The sequence below is a fragment of the Aptenodytes patagonicus genome, chromosome 1, assembly GCF_965638725.1.
Source record: "Aptenodytes patagonicus chromosome 1, bAptPat1.pri.cur, whole genome shotgun sequence".
Classification (NCBI taxonomy): Eukaryota; Metazoa; Chordata; class Aves; order Sphenisciformes; family Spheniscidae; genus Aptenodytes; species Aptenodytes patagonicus.
Genome location: NC_134949.1, coordinates 225,334,016 through 225,355,312, shown reverse-complemented (window position 1 = coordinate 225,355,312; position 21,297 = coordinate 225,334,016). Strand labels below are relative to the sequence as shown.

Sequence of the window (21,297 nt, the reverse complement as noted above, 5' to 3'; positions counted from 1 at the left end):
TGTTTGGCTTTGCTTGAGGGCTGCTTCATTGTAACATACTACTTAAACCAGTCACACAATTAGTTTGCAATCCTAAAATGACCTGGAGAAAGTTACCCTCTTTGTGAGATGCTATGTGGGCTATTCTTAGGTTGTAAGGGATTTAAAAAAAAAAACAACAAACAAACCAAAAAAACAAAAATGAAGGGAGGAATGAGCATGGTAGATGATTGATTTGTCTGCTACTGAAGTTAATTAAAGGAGAGATATGGCACATAAAACCCTTGAGTCATTTTTATAGGGAGTGCAATGTATGTTCAAAGCCGCCACTTAAGGAGTGTTTAAGTTGCTCATAAAAATGGCCAGCAAAACTACACAGCTCTAAGGTTAGATTTGAAATAATGTACAAGGTCCATATAGTTTTCTTTAAGTGAGGCTTAATCTTTCTGTTGACGTTCTTGATACCAATTTCTAATAAAATAAGACCATGTAGTTCTGCAATTAAGCAGCTTAGAAGGTTATTACTTCATTTTTTAAATTTTGTAGTGTATGTATATGCTAGAGGTATCTGGGCATCCTATCTCAGGCTCTGTTTTTAGTCTAACTCATAAATAGACTTTGCAGGAATGAATCCAGTGGTGGTTTTGAGTCTGTCACATGAACAGAAATTTAATATTCTTATATATTTCCAGGAAGGAAAACTAATATATCACTTAAGTGATATTAAGTGATATAAAGTGTCATATTGTCATTCCAAAATGGATGATGGATTTTTCAATTCATGTTAAAAGCCTTTCAGGATAAGCTGCAAACAGAAAAGTTGTCTTTTGGTTTCGAAAGCATTTTAAATCCGCTTTTGGTCAAGGCGAGAGTGTTTCTTTTAAGGTGGATCCAGACTTACAAATTAACAAGCTTTGGGGAAAAAGAAGTATGCTGTAAAATGAAATCTGTGGTAAAAGGAGGCACTAAACCAGTTGTTTGAGGCTTGTAGGTGGTTTGTGGTGATCCAAAAAGGATAGGGAGCCATTTGTCAACACCCCCGTGGTAGATGGGTGAGACTCTGGTAGGTTGACAGATTGATTGGGAGAATATGATACCGAAGGATTTGGTGAGAACTTTATATATTTGAAGTGGCAGTTTGCCGAGTGCTAAGTTCGTGGTAGTCTGTTTTAAGCATGCAGGGGTTTTCAAAGTTAAAATGAGAACCACAGCGAAACAATGATTTAAGAGTGACTGGACAGTCCTACAAAATTGCTTTGTTAACTAGTTAAATTTAACAATAAGCTAGTAATGTTAAATATTTGTCAAAGATGAGGGGTGTAGTATGCTTTGAAGCTGAGGATTTTAGCCACAACTATTAAAGCTATTTGGCATTTGGGGGGGGGGGCGGGGATTGGTTCAATCTGATGATTTTTGTTCGAGATACAGTACTGTAGCAAACTAACATAGTGTTGGAGTTGGATGAAATCACTTAAACTAAAGATTTTAGTGATATATTCTGGTGTATTCAATCCAAGAGAAAAGGACTCGGTTATCCAAGCAGAAGGTAGCTGACAGACATCACAAATTTGACTATGCCCTTAATTTTTCCTGAAAATCTGGATGTGTCTTTCTGATGTATTTTACTTTTATTTAAGGTTGTTACAGCAGTTTCCAGGATTGCTGTGAATTCAGGAAGCTTTGTCAGCCGGTTACTTACGGCTCTGGATTAGGTGGTGGTTTGTGTTGGAGCTCTTTGTCCGCTAGTGCTTGTTGAAAATAGCTTTGGCTAGGAAGTGTTTCCAATGTGATGATGCAGAACACCTGGGTGATACTGCTGCTGTTTGATGCTAATGGTGTCACGTATTTGCTTGAATCTGCTCGAATAGTTGAGGTGACTCAGACATGTGGAATAAAAATTACATATAGGAGAGGAGTAAGAACAGCTTGTCTTGTATATCAGTGTTGCTTAATCTGAGCTCGTAGGTGCTGGCTGTTGCTTGTCCAGTCGGTTTCCTATGGCTTTGAATGCTTATTGTTCACACTAGCTTTCTGCCAAAGAAAACTTGAGTGTTTGGTGGGAATTTTTTTTTTGACAACAGTGCTTTGGAAATCATTAAAATGCTTTAATACAAAAAAATGAAAGGGTTCAATTTCAATCTAAGAAAGTTCTTTAACTATTTAGGTTTTTTCTCATTTTTAGCGCCGGCTTCGTCATCTTCGTAACATCGCTGCACGTAACATTATCAATAAGAATGGTTATCGCCTCTTGGATACGTACTTCACTCTTCACTTGTGTGATAACACGAAGATATACAAAGGTAAACGAGGCTTGCTATCAACTTTTTTACTAATCTTTGAATTCTTATGATACAAATTCTGTGTTCTTTTTTTGCCTTGACAACCTGCTGCCATTATTTGCATCGCATACGCTAACAGTGGAAAAGAGTTCTTTAGTTTCCTGAACTTCATAAAAGCTTTCAGTGTTAGCAGCCAAGGAAGCAAATCAGATGACAGATTTGGTAGTCTCTTAAATCAGCCTATTTTTGTTGTTGCTCTCCTCTCCCCCCACCAATAATATAAGAAACTTGGGAACTTCCCAGAGCACAGAAAAGTTAAAGCTTTTGGAGCCTCAGTTGCTTTGTGTGGGGGAGAGAGTGTTCCACTCTGTGCGTACCAGTTATTTTACGGAGCATAAACCAGCACTTACTATTATCAAAGTTTTCCAAAAATAGAATTGTCAGCCAATGACACGAAGCATCCAGGCATCTGTTCTGCTTTTGATAACTGTGTTTGAGCGTTAGATCTTATTTCTCTTTAATGCTGTGCTTTCCGCTACAGTGTATAGCTCTTCATTGTGGAGAGTTGTTATTAAAAAAATATTTTTATGCTCCTTTTGATATGATTGACAGTGGGAGCTTTGCAGGCAAATTTTGGTTTTCTCTTAATTTTTATTTTCAGCTAGCGTAGTTGAACCTTGCTCTTCCCCCCCCCCCCCCCCCCCCCCGCAAGGTCGCTGTTTTATTAGGATAAGAATACATAACTTGAGCTTGCTACCTGGACTTTCTTGTGGTGGTTGGTTGAACCTGTAACTGATCACTGTTTCTACAGTGTTTGGTGTACGGGACTGTTTTGCACTCCATCAAAGCTTTATCCTTGGACTCCAGTGGACTGAGGGATATTGTACAAAATCTGTATTCCAGCCTCCGGAGCTGTCTGCCTAAAGGCTTTAAGCTCTCATTTTGGCTGGGAAAGCCAAGGCCCATGTGTCAGCAGTTGCTTATTTCCATTTAAATACAGGGTTCTTGGCACCTCTGTGAGGTAATTTGGCCATTCACTTTCTAAGCATCTGGAACAGGTCACCCTTGCTCTTCAGGAAAGCAGCGCAATTAGTTTATCTGTGCTGCACTCCTCCAGGAAGATGTCGTATGACAAACTAGTCACTTTGCAAATGTCATCCAAATATTGTAAAGTACTGGGGCACGTTCTTTCCCCAGAAACCAAAGCCTCAGTAAATCTTGAGGATTATCTTGGGTATAAAGATGAAATGCTAAATCTAAATAATGACTTCTAATAATTAAGTGTGAATGAGTACTGTTAGTCAAAAGCATGACTGCATTTTAAAGTCTTTCTCGGGAATCTGTTACTGATAAACTAGACCCACTAGCATTTCTTTCATGAGCGTTACTTATTTTAGCTTTTTGTATTTCAAATACTAAGATTTGTATCAGTGTTTAAGCTAATCTAAAGGTGCTTTTTTACTCATTTTTCTTTAGAATTTTATAAGAGTGAGGTGATCAAGAATTCTCTGGTAAGTTATTTCAATACGGAAAAACTTTCTTTTTAAAATTGTGTTGTTACTCCAGTATATTGATTTCTCTGCTGAATACCGTAACTGTTGAATGTGTATTTCCACTCCTCAGTTCTGTGAGGAGCATCACGTTCTCCTGCTTTTCAGGTTCTTTTCACGAGGGTTGGAATAGTGAGATATTGAATAGTAGAAACGCGAGTTCATTTTAACAGCTGTGGAGCTCTAATCTGTTGGTACTTCTGCAGACAGGACTAAACACTCCAAGGGCAGGGCATTTTCATGTGAAAACTGTTCAGTGCTCAGGTTAAGCTTTACAATATATATCCATTTTAAATACTGAGAACACCAAATAGACAAAGTAGGGTTAGCTGGATTTTTACTGGTTTAACTTCTTTCAGTATCTGAGAATTGTATGCATCATAACTCAGGTTTGTTTACGGTTCATCTTTTTTTTCGCTTTTTTTTTCTGTTCTTGCTGGTATTAGCAACAGAATTAGCTGCTTTTATTTAAACGCCTGCAAATTGCTTATTCAAGGAGCACTTGTATATTACTTTGCTGGGTGTACAGATTCATTAGAAGCTCATGCTGTGCAGTATAGCAACCTTCGTGTAGAAGCAGAGGCCCTGCTTGCAACACCCCAAATAAAGGGAGAGTCAAACGGTGTTGCAGCATATACCACCGATTTCTTTGAACATCTTTTTGTTGTATAGGTGAACAGTAAGGAACATGTACCTGCATATATAAACATGTATATTCTTTGAAGAGCTACTAGCTTTAAGAAACTGAAGTTTGAAAACGCCTTAGAGTTTCTAAACTTTCCAGTTCAGATCAGTGAAGGGACCAGAACTGAACAGTTTATTACCACTGAGAAGGGGTAGGTCTCTTTTGTGGGAGTAGGATGTTGCAAGCGTTGGGTAAGGGAGTTTGAAAACCTGCTAAACAGAGTTTTTAATGTCTGCATTAACACGGTAAAACTGCACCATTTATAGCACACTGGGCTGTAAATGCTTTGAAAACCTCCTGAACGGAGGAAAAGCTGTCTACAGCCACAAGGCTGTTAACTTGTCCAAGAGACAAGTTCCTTGAGACTCTAGGGTTTTGAGTTCTGCCTATTCTAAATCAGGAAAAAGAATAACAAAAAGGGAATCTAACCAAAGGAAATACGAGATGGAATGACAAAAATCTAAACAAAAGATGTCTTGAGCAAATCCCGTACATCATCTATGGGTATTTTAATGGCCTGTTATTCTTGTGTCTGAATAGCTACCAAATATCCCTTCTCCTTAGGAAAACTTGATTAATGCATTCCTTCTGTAATACTTACTGGGTGGCTTTGCCCCTCCCTTCTTTTCAGAGGCATCTTATTCTAAATTGCCTAATACCAATTCAGAGATGCTTGGCCCGTTCCAAACTGCTTAAGCGCTAGAAGGAAAGGCTTTTTTTTTTTTTTCATGGGATGGTGGGTTCCTACCTTTTGTTTTGGAGGAGCTACCATTTCTGTGTGCAGCAGAGGAGGGAGATACATATAAAAAGCACTTTCCCATTTCTGCATTTGGACACCCTGTGATTTATGGCCTGTGGAAGTCCTAAAGTTGGTATCTGGCTCTTGGCACTAGTAGTGTTGGATTGACTTGGTTTGGTTGCAGCTTGGGCCAATTACAACAGTTTCCATCAATTTTTAATTTAAATGTTATCAGAGGTGAGTCCAAGTTCTTGGAATGCCTTGTGTTTGCAAAACTGAGTTCTGGTGGAGTAGATGTTTGCAGTTTAGCTTAACGCATGCTGCTTCTGTAAAGCTTGCGATGCAAGTCTGATCTCTGGGAGTGAAGAGGAGCTCTTAGTGACAACATTTGAAGATTGCCATCTGCATCAGTCAAGGAGGAGAAGAATGTGAACAAACCTGTCAATAAATTATGCAAACTTAATTATTGGGGAATAGAATTTAACTTTTGCAATGTCAGCTATACCCTAGTTTTCAGAAGCTGAATTATAACTTGGAAAGGAATGTTACTTCCACTCTTAAAGTTCCTGATTTGGCTAAACTGAATTAGTAAATTCTGAAGTGAATTCTTCAACATCTTGTAACGGAAGGAAGCAGAGCCGGCTCTGAGTTTCTAAAGTACTTTACAGCATGTAGCTTTTAACTCAGGAATTCTCTCTAGAAAACAGAATAAGGAAGCAGCAGAGCCTGTTGGCTTCAACTCCGTGTAAACCTTGAAATGGCTGGTGTTCGTTATTCGTAAGGTTTTTTTAATCTTTGACGTGGGCTTTGCTACTTTCTGAATTGTCAATTTTAGGACTACTTTCAGCTTGTTTGAGTGAGTGTTTTTTTTCTTTGAACACCTGTAGAATCCGACATGGCGGAGTCTGGACTTTGGAATAATGCCTGATCGTCTTGATACCTCTGTCTCTTGTTTTGTGGTGAGGATCTGGGGTGGCAAGAAGGAGCACTTTCAGCTTTTGATTGAATGGAAGGTCAATCTAGATGGGTTAAAGTACTTGGGCCAGCAGGTAATGTGGAAACGGTTTTTCTCAACTTTTTACTTATGGAAACAAAGCATCTGGATGAACAAATATATAGAATGCTAAGAAAGGAAATGAATGCATTTGAAGGGCGTATTTTAAAGTTTGATTGCAGAGATTCATGTTAGCTTTCTTCAGAGCTTTAAATCTTGACTAGCTGAATATTTTAAGCTACTGTTTGCTCACTGAGCCTCTTAAATGACACTGCTAGCACTTGGTGCTTTAAATTGCAATGCCTCAATTCAAGGAAACAGCAGTATAATTGTACGTATAGTTAAATGAACATAGATCATGATGTTTGTGTATCTTACGGTTTTAATCCATTCTCATGGTAGTGACATCCCATCAAAGATCTTCAGTCCAAGGAGCTTACTGTATAAGATCTGTTTTAATTCTGGTATTTGTCTCTTACTAGCAGGCTTTTGAAAGAGGTGAGTAGCAAGGTGTTTTCTGTATCGTGGAGCTTATAGTGAAAGTGGCTCAAAAAGAAACCCATATCACATAAATAACAAAAACACCAAAAAATACGGTGCCTTTTGAATCAAATAGATGGTCCTAATTCCAATGGGCACTTTTTGATTGATTAATTGATAGGATCTATGTAGAATAGGTCATAGTTTATGTCTCACTTTAAATCTACTTTTTTTTTTATTTTTTTAAATTGGGATGTTTCAAAGCCTGGGAAGAAAGCTTTATAGGGAATGACTGCTCTAGCTTCACATGGTGGATTGATCCTGGCCAGCATTCCCTGCACTGGTGGGCTGGGAAAGAGTCAGAGGAGCAAAAGTGAGGAAAAACTCGTGGGTTGAGATAAAGACAGTTGAATAACTGAAAGAAAAAAAAAAAATATTAAAAAAATAAAAGCGTGCGTGTGTGGGGAGAACAACAGACAAGTGATGCAAAGGTAGTCACTCACCACCTCCCACCAACGGACCAAAGCCTGGCTAATCCCCGAGCAATAGCTCCCTCGCAAAGACTGACCCCTCTTTTTTTTTTACTGCTAAGCGTGATGTGGAATATCCCTTCGGTCAGTTCAGGTCGGCTGTCCCAGCTGTGTCCCCTCCCAAGCTTTCGCACCCCCCCAGCCTACTCGCTGTGGGGGCAGAGTGAGAAACAGAGGAGGCCTTGATGCTGTGCAAGCACTGTTGAGCAATAGCTAAAACACTGGTGTGTTACTAACACTGTTTTAGTCGCAGATCTAAAACACAGCACCATACGGACCGCTATGAAGAAAATTAACTCCATGGCAGCCAAACCCAGTACCCTTCATATTGTAGCATTCTTTCCATTTGTTATTACTGGACAGGGAGCCATTTCTTCTAAATAATATGCTCTAGCGCATGGTTTTATTTGAAATAATGTTCTTTACATTAATAGCAGGATATTAGCTATAATACTGAACGCTAATGTTGTGTCTGCTATGACCACAAAAGCCTAATTTTGAGTATCATTTTAGGTAATATCATGTGAAAGCCAATTACTCTTGAGACTTATCTCTTTGATTAGTTTCCTGATCTCTTAGTTATTTTTGTCAGCTGGAAATGCAACAATAAGAAAGATGCTCTGGCCAGTGTTTCTGATTTCAAGGTAGAATGGCTGAACGTACTCGGTGACTGTTACTAAAGCTGTGAAGCAAATGCATTTTCTATGGCTAAATTAAATTTTCTCTGGAGTTTCACGTGCTTCTGGAATTACAGGTGCTGAAAAACTGCATTTGACCATCAAACAGAGCAATTTATGCTCGTTTGCAGTGTAAAGTCATAGTAAGCTGACCATAAAATGATTTGTTTTCTTCTCTTCTTACAGATACATGCAAGAAACCCCAATGAGATTATCTTTGGTCTCAATGATGGTTATTACGGAGCTTCATTTGAACAGAAGGTAAGGGTACCTCGTATTTGTTCTGGCTTGTTAGTACTGGTGACAAGCTGAAATTCAACTTCTAAACTTCAATTTTCACCCTTGGATGCTCAGAACATTAAAATGCTTCTTTCTGGGAAGAAACACTTTTTTTGACGTGACAGATAGGAACTGTTATCTTACCTTTGTTGCATGGACATCTGAGCTGTTCTGGGAAGACTTAAAGCATAGCATTTTCAGTCCAAAAAAAGTCTGGTTACTGAAAATAAGCCTTGACTTTATTCTTTGAGGCCGATGCTTCATTCAAACGTAGAACATTTTTGAAAATGGTGTGGCTGTTGAGACTCATTTTCCTGGCAAATATAAAAGCACATTAAGTTTTGGTTCTCACTCTTAAAATCAGAGTTTGTAGCTTTTAAATGGAAGCTATTTATTTGCTCTGTCTTGCAACTGTTTCACCCCATGGTTTGTTTGGTTTTTTTCCCCCCCCCAAGGCTCCACTGTAGTGTTTGTGCTTGATAGTCAACAGCACGGGTAACCGTTCGTACGTGGGGAGAGTGGAGCAAGGGACAAGGCGGCCATGTGTGCAAAACTCTCTGGCTGTACGCAAGCCTCCAAACTGTGTTTGGTATTGTGACGGTTATCCTTCAAATTGCAGATGGTTTGGTACACAGCTCAGATTCTGCTTCCTGGTGCTGTTAACGCAGTTTTCCTGAAGCAGGATGCAGTTCTAGTTTTTCCTGATTTCACTATTAATAATCTGGACCTGAATTCAATGATGGTAACGCTATCCTTTTTCCTGATTGTTTGTTGTCAGGACTTGCTTCCTAGCTCATAAGGTTTAAAAGTACATCTCCGTTTTGGTTCTTGTACGTGCTCTGTCGCTGAGTTGCAAATACAGTCGTAGCCGATGTAGAACACAAATAATCTCCTTCTTTGTCCTTCCCTATAATTTATTCAGCTCTTTCTGGCTGCTAGAGCTAGAAATTTACTTTGTTGCCCTGCTCTGTAGCTTCATAGAATCATAGAATCATTGAGGTTGGAAAAGACCTCTAAGATCATCGAGTCCAACCGTCAACCCAACACCACCATGCCCACTAAACCATGTCCCTCAGCACCTCATCTACACGTCTTTTAAATACCTCCAGGGATGGGGACTCCACCACTTCCCTGGGCAGCCTGTTCCAATGTTTAACCACTCTTTCAGTAAAGACATTTTTCCTTACATCCAATCTAAACCTCCCCTGGCACAACTTGAGGCCGTTTCCTCTCGTCCTATCGCTTGTTACTTGGGAGAAGAGACCGACCCCACCTCGCTACAACCTCCTTTCAGGGAGTTGTAGAGAGCGATGAGGTCTCCCCTCAGCCTCCTCTTCTCCAGGCTGAACAACCCCAGTTCCCTCAGCCGCTCCTCATAAGACTTGTTCTCCAGACCCCTCACCAGCCTCGTTGCCCTTCTCTGGACACGCTCCAGCACCTCGACGTCCTTCTTGGAGTGAGGGGCCCAAAACTGAACACAGTATTCGAGGTGCGGCCTCACCAGTGCCGAGTACAGGGGCACGATCACTGCCCTGCTCCTGCTGGCCACACTATTGCTGATACAGGCCAGGAGGCCATTGGCCGCCTTGGCCGCCTGGGCACACTTCCGATTGCTTTCTTTGTCAGTTCCTTGACCTAAATCTCTTCTTGTATGGTACATACCTCCTGTATTTAAGTGACTTGTCTGCCGTTTAAGCCAAACTAGTTGGCACAAGCAAACTCTTCCTGTAACCCTCAGAAGCTGTGTGCACCTAAGGGGTATTTCTGCTGTTAGTTGGTGTTGCTTTATAATTTTCACATCAGTGCTGGATATTCTAATTATACAGCCTCACTTTGGTGGCTATACTAAATATTATTTATGAAGTGCCACCTGGAATCTTCTGTAGGAAGGGATTTTTGGTGTCAGGTGTATGGCTCTGATCCTGTGGAAACTGCAGTACACTTTTGTGCTTGGTTGTGTGGGTATTTTCTGATCTCTTGGGGTGCTTTTTTCTTTGTGGTGGTGGTGACGGGTCTTCATAATACTTCAAGAATAAGCCTCAATTTTTGAGATAATACATGGGTGGAACAGCCGTTTTAGTTTCTTGCATTGACACATGAAACCTCGTTATGGAACTAGATGCTTACAAATGTCATTTTGCAAGTCTAATGAAAACCTTGTGCACAAAGACACCTCAGTCAATGTTGGAAGTGTCCTCTATTTTTGCACGTCTCGGTATGGACAAAGTTAAGGTATGATACTCTTTTTTTTTTTTCCTTCCCCATTGCTCAAAAAACCCCTTGTTACTTTAATCTTTGGACTATGAATTAATTGCCAAAGTAGATTTATGGAGTCTCACAATAAAGTGCATTCTATTAGTGTATTAAATGTCTTTGTCATTAATTAAGACCACTTATGAGCCAAAATAAGAAAATTGTTGGAAGCTGACTAAACCATTCTGGCGATATTTCATGAACTCAAGAGTTTCAAAACACACTGTAGATGTACTTCTGAGCATTGCTTGATCCATCTGGAACTAAATGCAAACTCCCATTCTCTGTCCTGTGAACTTACCTGTGATAAGAGAGGTGGGAGCCTAAAAGCTGTTGTAGCAGAGTGAGCTGAAGTAGGGCAGGAACATTAGGGACTGTCACAACTGTTGTTTTTATTGATGACAATTGCAGATTTATTGATTAAATACATATCTCCCTGGTAAACAAAACCAGCAAGAGCAACATGCTCAAATAGGAATATTCTAATTGCTGAATTGTTTAATTTAAAATCAAAGCACTGGAAGCTTACAGCTTCACCAGGTAATGCACTTTAGCTGCTGTTTTAGAACCTTCAAGCACACTTGCATATAAGGTAACATTCAAAATGTGGGTTTGTGCTCAAAATGCTTGCTTTGTAGGAAGCTCCTGTCATATAAAGGAGCAGAGTAGAAAACTCTAGCAGCAATACTGATGGAGAAATTCTAGGTAAAGCAGACAATTGTAGTATAGCAATTATTGTCTTAACAAAATAAAAAACCCATATCCATGGCCTCTTTATCGTTGTTAAAGTGAAGAGTCAGTGGTGATATTTTTCCTACTGAAGTAAAAAAGCCTTTAAATTCTGTATCCTTGACAACGTATCGGTCTTGGGAATTCTGCCTTTCTTCCATCTCTTCTGTCCAGCAGCAACTTGACTGTTGCTGATATACAATGAAAAAACTGAATGTTTTCTTTGGGTAATGTTCTTATTCAAGTTGCAGTTTTCTTGCTGCAATGGATACTTAGCTCATGGCAAGAAAAAAGTTGGGAAATAAGTTTTCGAAAGCCTTTGTGCATGCCTTCTGAGCCCTGAAGGGTATTACTGCTTTACTGTAGGTGTCTGACAGTGCTCATGTAACTCCTCTTCTAGAGTTTACAGCTTTTCTCCTCAGTGTAAATACAAATGTGTGCCACCAATATAGCTGCTTTGTTCATAACCACATTTGACTTTCACATAGTTGTACCTCCAACTTCTCTTTTTGTTCAAGCTTTTTTATTATTATTTTGTAGTAAATTATGCACCAATTTTGCTGGAAGATTTCAGCAGGATTCTGCTGCTTGCATCACAACCATGTCCAATTTATTGTCCTGTTTCCTTTCTGGCATGGGACCGCTGAAGCATTTGTTCTTCTTAGTTTCATCTTCTCTAGTAATCATACACTGAAACTCTATTTGGATTTGCTTGAACTGGACCTATGTTTGAATAAGATAGATGTGAGCTTTAGAGATTTTTTTTTAAGCTGTCAACCTGGACTTAAAGTATTCCTGATCCTTTAGCAGTTTTCTGAATCTGCTTGGTTTTGTCCAAGACTGCATGCTTGTGTGTAAAACCACTTTTTACCCAGGTTCATCAAAATCAGTTCTGGGTGCTATACTGGCTTTCCTAAAACCAGGTTTCTCCTTCTCTGGTTTCCTCAATGCCTTCCTGGCTTTCAGATTTTCTTTCAACCATTTTATGCTTGCTGCTAGTAACAGATAAGACTTGCCCTTGCTCTTGCAGTGGTATCTTTTCAGAAAGTGCGTTTAGGGAAGCAAGTATAGCTTTTAGTTGATGGCTAGCTTTCTCTTGTCTCCTTAAAGAAATAAAAACAGAACTAGTCTATACGGTTCTCCATAACTCAAAGCGTTCGGCTGTGGTCAGGGGCACGGGGGAACAGAAGAATAAGTTAGATTCTTCAGGGATACTGAATTGTAGCTACTTTTTCAACCGTTAAGCAGGAAAGACCCTTATCTTTGGAAAGCTGCATCTCTCTCTCTACAGTACGTGGTCTCCATCAATGCAGGTAGAGTCTTTCCCCGCATACGCTTTTTTTTTTTTAGCAGCTAGATCCTGGCCTCTTCACACAAGCAAAGCCTTTTTGTGTGTTTACAAATACACGTGCCTGTATCTAATAAATGCTGTGGCAGAGAAGTAGACAAACTCCCCTTTCAAAGGGCAGACTTCTTTAAGTCTGAAACCCTTCCATTGCATGCTCTGCGAGTTTCCTCAGGGCAGGACAGTTTGTATAGACCGCTTGGTGTCTGACTCTTTGGGGATTTACTTTCAGCATACTGTAGTACAGGCGAAAAAGAAAAGGCTAAAATATGTTGCTGCTCCGAATTCTTCCCCTCCTGAAACTAGTTATTCTAGGCCACTCCACTTGTTCTCTGAAAAATTTTGCATTTTGCTTTCTGAAGGCAGTGCTTTTTGAAACGAGATCAATGGTGATGCTGGTAGTTGTGCATTTTTTCAGTTTTCCACCATCCTAGTTCATTCAAGCATTAAGATGTCTTTATGCTGGTATTTTTTCAGGCGATATATGTATGGATTTCAGCATGTAGGATCCGACATCTTGAGAATGGAAATGAGGAGCTGAGACAGCTGCTGATACGGTGCCTCTATTGCAATATGATGCATAATGTAGCCTGTAGGTCTCACGATTATTTAGGTGGAACCTTATTTTTGATGGAAGGGAATGTCTGCTGCACTGCTTGTGGCTAACAGTTGTGTCAGTAGATGCTGACATGTAACTGCATTTCAACGTCTTTCATGTGGAAACAGCCTGTTGAGGCAGGAAAGAATACGTAGGCAGGGATTGTGGTACCAAGTACATCTGTATCACTGTTAGAAAATTGGCTGGTCACGTGTACCAGCTGGGGCTACTTCATACACTAAAACAAATGCCTTTTTTCCTACAATCCATAAACTTTCTGACAATGCCGCCAGGCGGTTTGACCTACTTAGAATTCACTTTATCGCGTGGAGAAACAGTTCTGAGTTTGTGGTGTTTCTAGGAATTTGTGTGAATATGCCTGATCCAGAAAAGCTTGGTATCTGACCTTTGCAGCATGAAGAATTGCTGTTCGTCTGTTACTATTTGATAGTACATTCTGTCTCTTGTGCAGAATGTACGCTTTGGTCTCTTAAGAATGACATACATTTTTTTGTAACTTCCAGAAACTTGTTCACATCATTCAAAAGTAAGATTGCTTTGATCTTTTAAACGTGTTACAGCATGGATAAAGAATAGAGCTTGGTCTCGTGGTCTTGTAGATCTCTGGTACGTTACTGAACAGGCTCTCAGATATGAAACCGAAGACTGGCAGTACTGTAAATTGCATCCTTCAGTATTTCTGTGCATAAAATTTGTGCAGTAATGGATTATAAAGTTCAAGAAAACACACTTCATGTCTAGAACACAGATAAAGTGTCATGAACATCTTTATAGGTAAGTGCTGTTGTAGGCCAGACTTGAACTTGCTGTTATTGCCACCTTAAATTGTTTCTACCTACTGTACATAAAACTGTATGAAGACGGATTTAAAATACAAAATGCAAAATCATTTGTTCTCCTACCAAAAGTGCATGCTTTTAGTCAAGATGGAAAAATTTTTGATTCTTAAATTAACATTCTTTCTTTGCCTTAAGGATCACTCAGGTACCCTGAAGAATAGTCTTCTCCAGGTGGATCAGAACTGTGTTCGTAACTCTTACGATGTCTTCTCTTTGCTTAGGTAAGGTTTTTGAGAATATTCTGTGTAGCTATTGTAACGTCTTTAGCATGTGTGGAAAGAGACTTTCCAAAGAGAAAAAAACCTTCTGGACTGGAATGTGCAAAGGAGATATCTAGGTAGTGCTGATTTACCGCTGGTAGCAAGGAGATGGGCCTTGATGTACGTTCCTTGGTGGTCTCTAGGCTTCTGCCATGTGGGTGCTGGAGCACTCTGAACTAGAGCTGGCTGTGGAGCTACCCCATGGACTTGCCTTGTGGATGTTGAAATCATGGAGCTTCTCTGTTGGAGAGCTTCTGTGGAAAGCCTCCACTCTGTTCTTCTCAACAACAATAAAATTTATTTAAATTAGAACAATGGGGGGGGGGGGAAAGCAACTTGCCAGAACTTAACTTGGTAGAATGATGCTGTAGTTGAAACAAAACAGCTACACACCTAAGCGCGTGTGTGTGTGTTTTGTGTTTTTTTTAATGTTGCACCACTGAATTGCATTTGCCTTTCGCATAATTCTCCCTTGTAATCCAGAAAAGAGGCACTGCATAGTCAGGACCCAGTTACTCCAACACATCTATGGCATGAGAAAGGTATGGCAACTGCACTTTTGGGTGGTTACTTAGGTGTCTTTGGTGGTGAAAAACACAAAAGCTATTACAAAGGTAAACAAGAAGGCCTTTTTCAGATCTGCTTTAATTATAATAGTTCAAGAATGTTAGCTGTGGGGGAAATACAATAGAGGTTTTAAACACTGTCAGGAGGTTGGTTTTGAGGAATTTGTATTTAAAAGGCACTTTACGAGACGGGTTGATAACTTCGGTTCTGCAGTAATAGCAATAGATGTGCTACATAGGAAACCCTTGAAAAGGAAATGTTTAGTATGCTTTCAGAAGTTTGGAAAAACGCATTTGGTTTTATCGCTTGTAAAAGTTGAATCCATTCGATAGTGTTAACAGTAGGTGTCACTGTTGCCTGTATGAAGCATTGGCTCTATATTCTATAGTGAAGAAAGTGGTAGGAAAAGTTAACTCTAGGTTGCTTATTCAGAAGTCTTTATTTTATAAGCTGTCTTAAAATTTAAATGTGCTGTTTCTTGATTCGGTAAAGCATATTTAAACTAAAGGCTGCTTTCTAAATGTCTGTCTTCTGTACTTTTAGTGGAAAACAGCCAGGGGGCACGTTGTGAAGTTCTGGTTACATTCTGGCATAGTCTATTAGAAAAGAACTCTTATACTACTTAACATTAAGTCTTTGTTAAATAGAAAGAAGAAAATATGTGCCGGTCATCCTGATTTGCTTTGTTCATATGGTTTTTGTCACATTTCCTTTGCACTTCTTTGTAGTATGAAGCACACTTCAGAAAAAACACTCACTGTTATACCAGCTGGTCATGAACTTGACTAACTGGAGCCCTGTCTAATCTGAAATGTGGTCCTTCTTCTGAAAGTGTCTGACCGTCTGTCATAAAGCTAACAAGAAATGAAGGTGTCAGCTTTGATAAAGCTCCCCCAGCGCTGTTTTGAAACCTGATTACTGAATCATAGAATCACTGAGGTTGGAAAAGACCTCTAAGATCATTGAGTCCAACCGTCGACCCAGCACCACCACCCACTAAACCATGTCCCTCAGCGCCTCATCTACACGTCTTTTAAATACCTCCAGGGATGGGGACTCAACCACTTCCCTGAAGCCACATGCTTTGCTCTGTCTTGGGAAGGTGAGAGTCCAGGCACTGTTTCTTAGAGTTTCTAGGCATGCTGTTGGGTGTAGCTCCTGTTTAGCCCTGCCTCTGAGCTAAGGCGTCCTCCTTTCTTTTTGCTTTGTCCTAAAAGGAACAGTTTTTTCCAGTCCTCAGCACCAGGCCTGCTGCTGATTATATTTCAGTGGATTCTACATACCCTATTAAGGAGTATATATTGCACTGTCTAGTTCCAGCAAAAGTTAGAAGTTATAATTTGTGACCATACCTAGGTGCAATTTTTACCTGTTTCCTTCCTAGCTAGGAAAGTTCTTTGGGAACTGAGGCAGAGTCCTCCATGTTAGTCCTGGATCCTTTCTATTCCCTTTCACGTTAACTCCGCTTTTTTACAGGCAAACTTTCTCTACTGCTGCTTACCTTTGATATCTAGCTCAAAAGACTGGTGATAGTGTTTATTTCTTTTAAAGTAATCTGTAGTCTCTTTTTGTCAGGTGTCCCTTTTTCTCCTACCAAGCAGTCTGGTCTGCCACCTCCTCCAGGAGTCCAGGCTTGAGTAACTAGCCCGTGAACTCTTTCTGAAGATAGTTTTTGTGAGAGCATGTTCCACTTACAACCGAAAGAGAGAGATGGGCATAATTTGAGTTGCGATTCATTTGACAGGACATGTACTTTGGGAGGAGATGAATCGCTGTCTGCCTGCTTCTGTCCATTGGCTATAAAGAGAATAGGGAGGTGTCTACACTGTAAAGGTTTGCATCTGGTCACATAAATCCCACATTTTGAAGACTTTCTCATGATACGATATTTGTCTGTAGTAAAAATTCACAAGCTGCACATGTGGTTTCCTAATGTTTTCACGAGACGTGTGAATATGAAGAGCTTGTAATGGCTTTGTTTAAACTTCTAAAAAAAAAAAGCAGGTCCTGGTGATGGTGGTATCTGCATCCCACTTATTCTGATGGTACCGTGCTGCCAGGTGGGGCATAGCCACTGATCAGCTGTACAGTGTGAAAATCGATTGAGAGAGCAGGTTCTAGCTCAACCCTTAACTCTTGAAAAACTGCAAAATGAGAACTTCTATGATTGATCTCTGTCTGCTATCAAAACTGCTTTTGGGAGAAGAAATGATTTAATTTTTTTTTTGTTACTTCTCAGAAGTGACTAGCTAAAACTTACGAAGCTTGTGAATAGGCCTTAATGAAAAGCATGTGCTTGGCTCAAATTATGTTGATTAAAAAAAATAATTAGGAATGCCAGAGTGTGTGTGAATGGTAGAAAATTTTTTGAGTGTTGGATTAAAATAGTGCCTGTGTGCTTAGATGCTTAATTACATGGATTTACCAGTTAATTAAGCAGGAGGAAAAGTTTAAGTACCCAGACAGCTTAGCTTTACACAAGGAAGTTCTCAGCACCTCTGCAGCTCATGAACCTTCTTGTTTTGGGGCAGGGACAAGATCCTCAGGCAAACATAGTGCTGCTAATAAGTTGTTCATGCCATATGGAAATGACGAATGTTCTTCCAGCCATTTGTTTTAAAAAGGCTAACTAACAACCACCTCAACTGGAAAGCTAAAATTTTGAGGTTTTTGTCCCTTGGCCATATTGTCAGATTTCCTGAAAAGAGGTCGCTTAAAGGCTTTCTAAATACTTCGTAGCTGGTAATAATAGGTTATGCAGTAACACGTTTCACCTTTCACTTAACATTCAGGATGGGCCAAATTCATCTGAGGTCATGTTCTGGACATGTCTCCATAATCAAGCTCTTGGCATGTTTGCAGCACTAATGGGAATAGGTTTATATTTAGTATTCTCTTAGTTTTCTATCCTTTCTTTTCTTTAAACTTTGAAAAATAGACCTTTCAGTACTAAGTGGTGTTGGGAAGATGAGATATGCTGGCAATCACTAAAGAAAGGGCTTAAAATCCTGTATGTTAAAATTTTACTTTGGTTCCTGAATACAAACAGTAATATCTTGTATTCTGCAATAGCTTTTCATGGTATTGTGACACTTAGAGCAATTGGCCTGCTAATACCTTTTGTGCCTCTATGTACGTGAGTGCCAGAAATCCTCCCAGATTTTGCCTGGAGACAAAAAGTGCTCTAAGAACTAGTGAAACCTGCCCCTTTGAAGTTTTGCTTCCTATATCTTTATCTCTCCAGTCAAAACGGCTTTCTCTATGGTTTAACCATTCCTTTGGCAGATGGGATGGCACGTTTGTGCTGTTTAGTCAGCCAGTCAGTGCAAATTGAAAGCATTTCAGTTGTATTTTTGTTTAAAAAAACCCCAAACCTGTTTTCTAACAACAACGAAATCTGGTATTTGTACAGCTTGAGTGCTGGAGATGAGTAAAAGACCAGCTCCAGGCAACTGCTGTAATATTGCTAATATCTAATCTGTCTGAAGTTGATTTAAATAATACTTCTAGGTGTTAAAGGGCTTCCTCTGCTACTGCCACATGTCCATCTGATCCTAGTGGATTAAATCTTGAAAACTAGAGCAACTCCAGAGACCATGCAGGCTGTGCCTTCATTAAAAACAACAGGTTTTTGCAGTTCTGGTGATAAGCAAAGAAATCTGGCTGCAGTGCTCTGGACAAGTAAACATGACTTTTCGAACCAAATTGTAACACTAAGCGAACAATTTCCCTGTATTTCACATCACAGCAATGATGGCCCAGGTTCGGAGGCCTTAAATGGTCCAAGATTGCCAGTGACAAGACACGGCTCTGAGGAGGACCAGAGCTCAACTTCTGAACTAGCAACTAATTACTACTTTCTAGGTTAACTAATTACTGCTTTCTAGGTTAGGGGCTCAAAGAAACGTGCGGTGCACTGTTGAACATTGGGCATGTTGATACGTGACGAGTAGAAATATAAGTTACTAGAAACTGTCTGAAGTCCCAGTGCCTTGAGTATGCCCGTCATCTTCAGATTTCACAATCTGTCATAGGGGTATGCTTCAAGTGACAGGCTTTGTTTCAGGATTTGCCATTTGTAGTACAACTGTTCATTTAAAGAAGAGCGCATGTCTTGTCACTGAAGAGGTATTATTTAAGAATACAAATGTAGGTAGTGCTTGTCTGCAGTCTGAAACCTTGGGATGTTGGTAAAATCAACTCTCTTAAGTGACCAAGACTAAAACATGGGGATACAATATAAAATCGGCTTTTGTTTAGCTCTACCTATCTTAGGAAAGAAGCTTTTTAACAGATACATTGCTTGTGTGTTTAAATTCTTCCATCTTTGCTAGCAGTCTTGTCGAACGAACAGAACTTACACAAGTTGATCTCTGAAACTAGAAATAGAGACAAAAGTACACGGTCAACATAAGCAGTTGTACTGTTGAAAAACTCATTAGTAGCTCAGAGTAGTTTCTCTGAGACTACAGAGTCGGTGGAATTGCACGTGCCAAATGTAGTAACTGCCTTTGGGCAGCTATTTTTAACACATGGAAATTAATGCTAAACCTGAAGCTGTTTTTCATGAGCTTTCTGAGTGGGGAATGATGGAGTGAGCAAGGTCTTCATGGGCTTAAACTGCTTTGTGCTAAGGTGTGTCTCAGGGGTACACTGACCTCTTTACAGCCAAGGAGAAGCACAAGACAAGTCGGTCTTGAACAATATCAGTGTCCCGTCCTGACAGCCAGTAGCTCAGTCAGACTTTGCTATTGTATAGTTGCTATAAGCAGCAGTTCCAAACTTTAGGCTTCCAGATGTTTGGTGGGGTGAAAAGGAGGGAAAGCAGGAAGAAAACATGCTATCAGCTGCTCTCTGACTTTGGAGGGTTGTACAGCATTTGATAACAAACCCAGAGGTGAGCCACGCAAAGCTGTACTGTCTTTTGAACTTCCCTTAGGTTCCTCTACTTCCACCCTCATCTCCATGAAAGAAGTGAACCCAATGGAGCTGTGCAGTAAGTAGGATTCAGTCTCTAGCCTCTGCAGTTCTGACTGCATGGAAATAGAGTTGTTCTTTGCTACCCTCTTCCCTTTAGGATGCTGGTAGATGCATATTTAGAGATAAGGGGAGGTACGAAAGATTTTTTTCATTTTAAAATATGCACTGACAGTTAAGTCTTTTGTTTCTAGCTTTTTCCTTTGCTGTTTTTTCCTCAGAGAAGTATCCCAACTCATAGCCGTGACCAAAGCCATTCTAAATGTTGTAGTTATGGATGTTCACGCAGTAGGAACAGTGCTGCATTCTGAGAAGGTGTCGAGTGTGTGGCAGGAAAAGGCTGTCGCTAATAGTCTGATGCTCTTGCAGTGCCTTGTTCTAGCTTTTCTTGTGAGCATCTTGGTAATCAAATTGCTGGCTCATGTTGCAGACTTTCAGACTTTAATGTTGCTGCTGCTGCTGCCATCACCCCCTGCTGGGAGCAGATGTGGAAATACACTGTCTCAAGTGTGGAGTGGGTAGTAGGATTCCTCTTAGCCTGACTCGTGCTCTTAAATCAGTAAGTTCCTCTGCTAACACTTCCCTTTGCTAGTGATAAGTGTGGTTGTTTTTCTGTGATGGCTGAGCTTGATGTTTCTAACTAGGAAAGATTTCCACCTGGAAGACTTGGCTCTCCGTAGTGTATAGGCAGCCAAGACAGGGCAGGCATCCCCTTGGCTTTGGACATGAAAACCCTGGTGGCCTAAGGCCAGCATAAATAAATATGAACTGTAATCAGACCTCTTGGGTGCCTCTGTATACTTTAATAAGCAGTACTGAAATGGATGAACAGTATAACAAGTGTCATCTCTCTTGGCCTAAAAACCATGTGGGTTGGAATTGTGGGGTGGTGTCTTCCTGGGAAGTAGCGATGGAGATGGAAACTGGGATCTGAATTTTTTTTTTTGAGAGGTTCCTTAGGGATTTTGATCTCTGGAATCAGACTTTCGGACAAATCTGTTCCCAAGCATTTTACTTGTGTGGTGCTAAGCTATATGGAAACTGAGGCTAATCAGTCATCAGAAGAATCAATTTACAAGCCTGACTTTTGCCAAAATCTGTAGAAGAGAGCAGCATGGGTCATAGCAAGTTGAAACAGCCCATGAAGCATGAGAGAGGTGGGGGCTTTTTTGTATTTTAACTGAACTGCAGGGTTGGTAGTCTGCTGCTGCTGCTCCTCTTATCTTCAGCTTTCCTAATATGCCATGTGGAATAGAACACCCCTACAGTGGCAGATTTTTAGCGTAAGCATGATGGGCATGTTGCTAGCTCTTGATCAAATTTGGTTTCAGAGCACTGTTTAGAAGAGAGATTACACAGAGCTGTGTAGAACTTCAAAAATAGCTTTCTTCTTCTTTGTTTGTGATGGCATGTAAAAGACCGTACTGATGGAAAAAATGTTCAATTAGATTAGAAGTCATAACCCAGTCCTTCTCCTTTTTCTGGCTTTATTAGAGTTGACGAAAACCAGAGCATG

At 40.1% G+C, this 21,297-nt stretch overlaps 1 protein-coding gene across 1 annotated transcript in view; it reads left to right on the top strand.

The window, feature by feature from the left end:
- The window catches only part of UVRAG (UV radiation resistance associated), a 99,765-nt gene that overhangs the window by 14,369 nt on the left and 64,099 nt on the right, over positions 1-21,297 (top strand). The window contains exons 2-6 of the mRNA XM_076328490.1: positions 2,162-2,279; positions 3,735-3,769; positions 6,120-6,281; positions 8,100-8,174; positions 14,113-14,198. Of these exons, the coding sequence (XP_076184605.1) occupies positions 2,162-2,279; positions 3,735-3,769; positions 6,120-6,281; positions 8,100-8,174; positions 14,113-14,198 (476 nt within the window). The remainder of the gene's footprint in view (positions 1-2,161; positions 2,280-3,734; positions 3,770-6,119; positions 6,282-8,099; positions 8,175-14,112; positions 14,199-21,297) is intronic.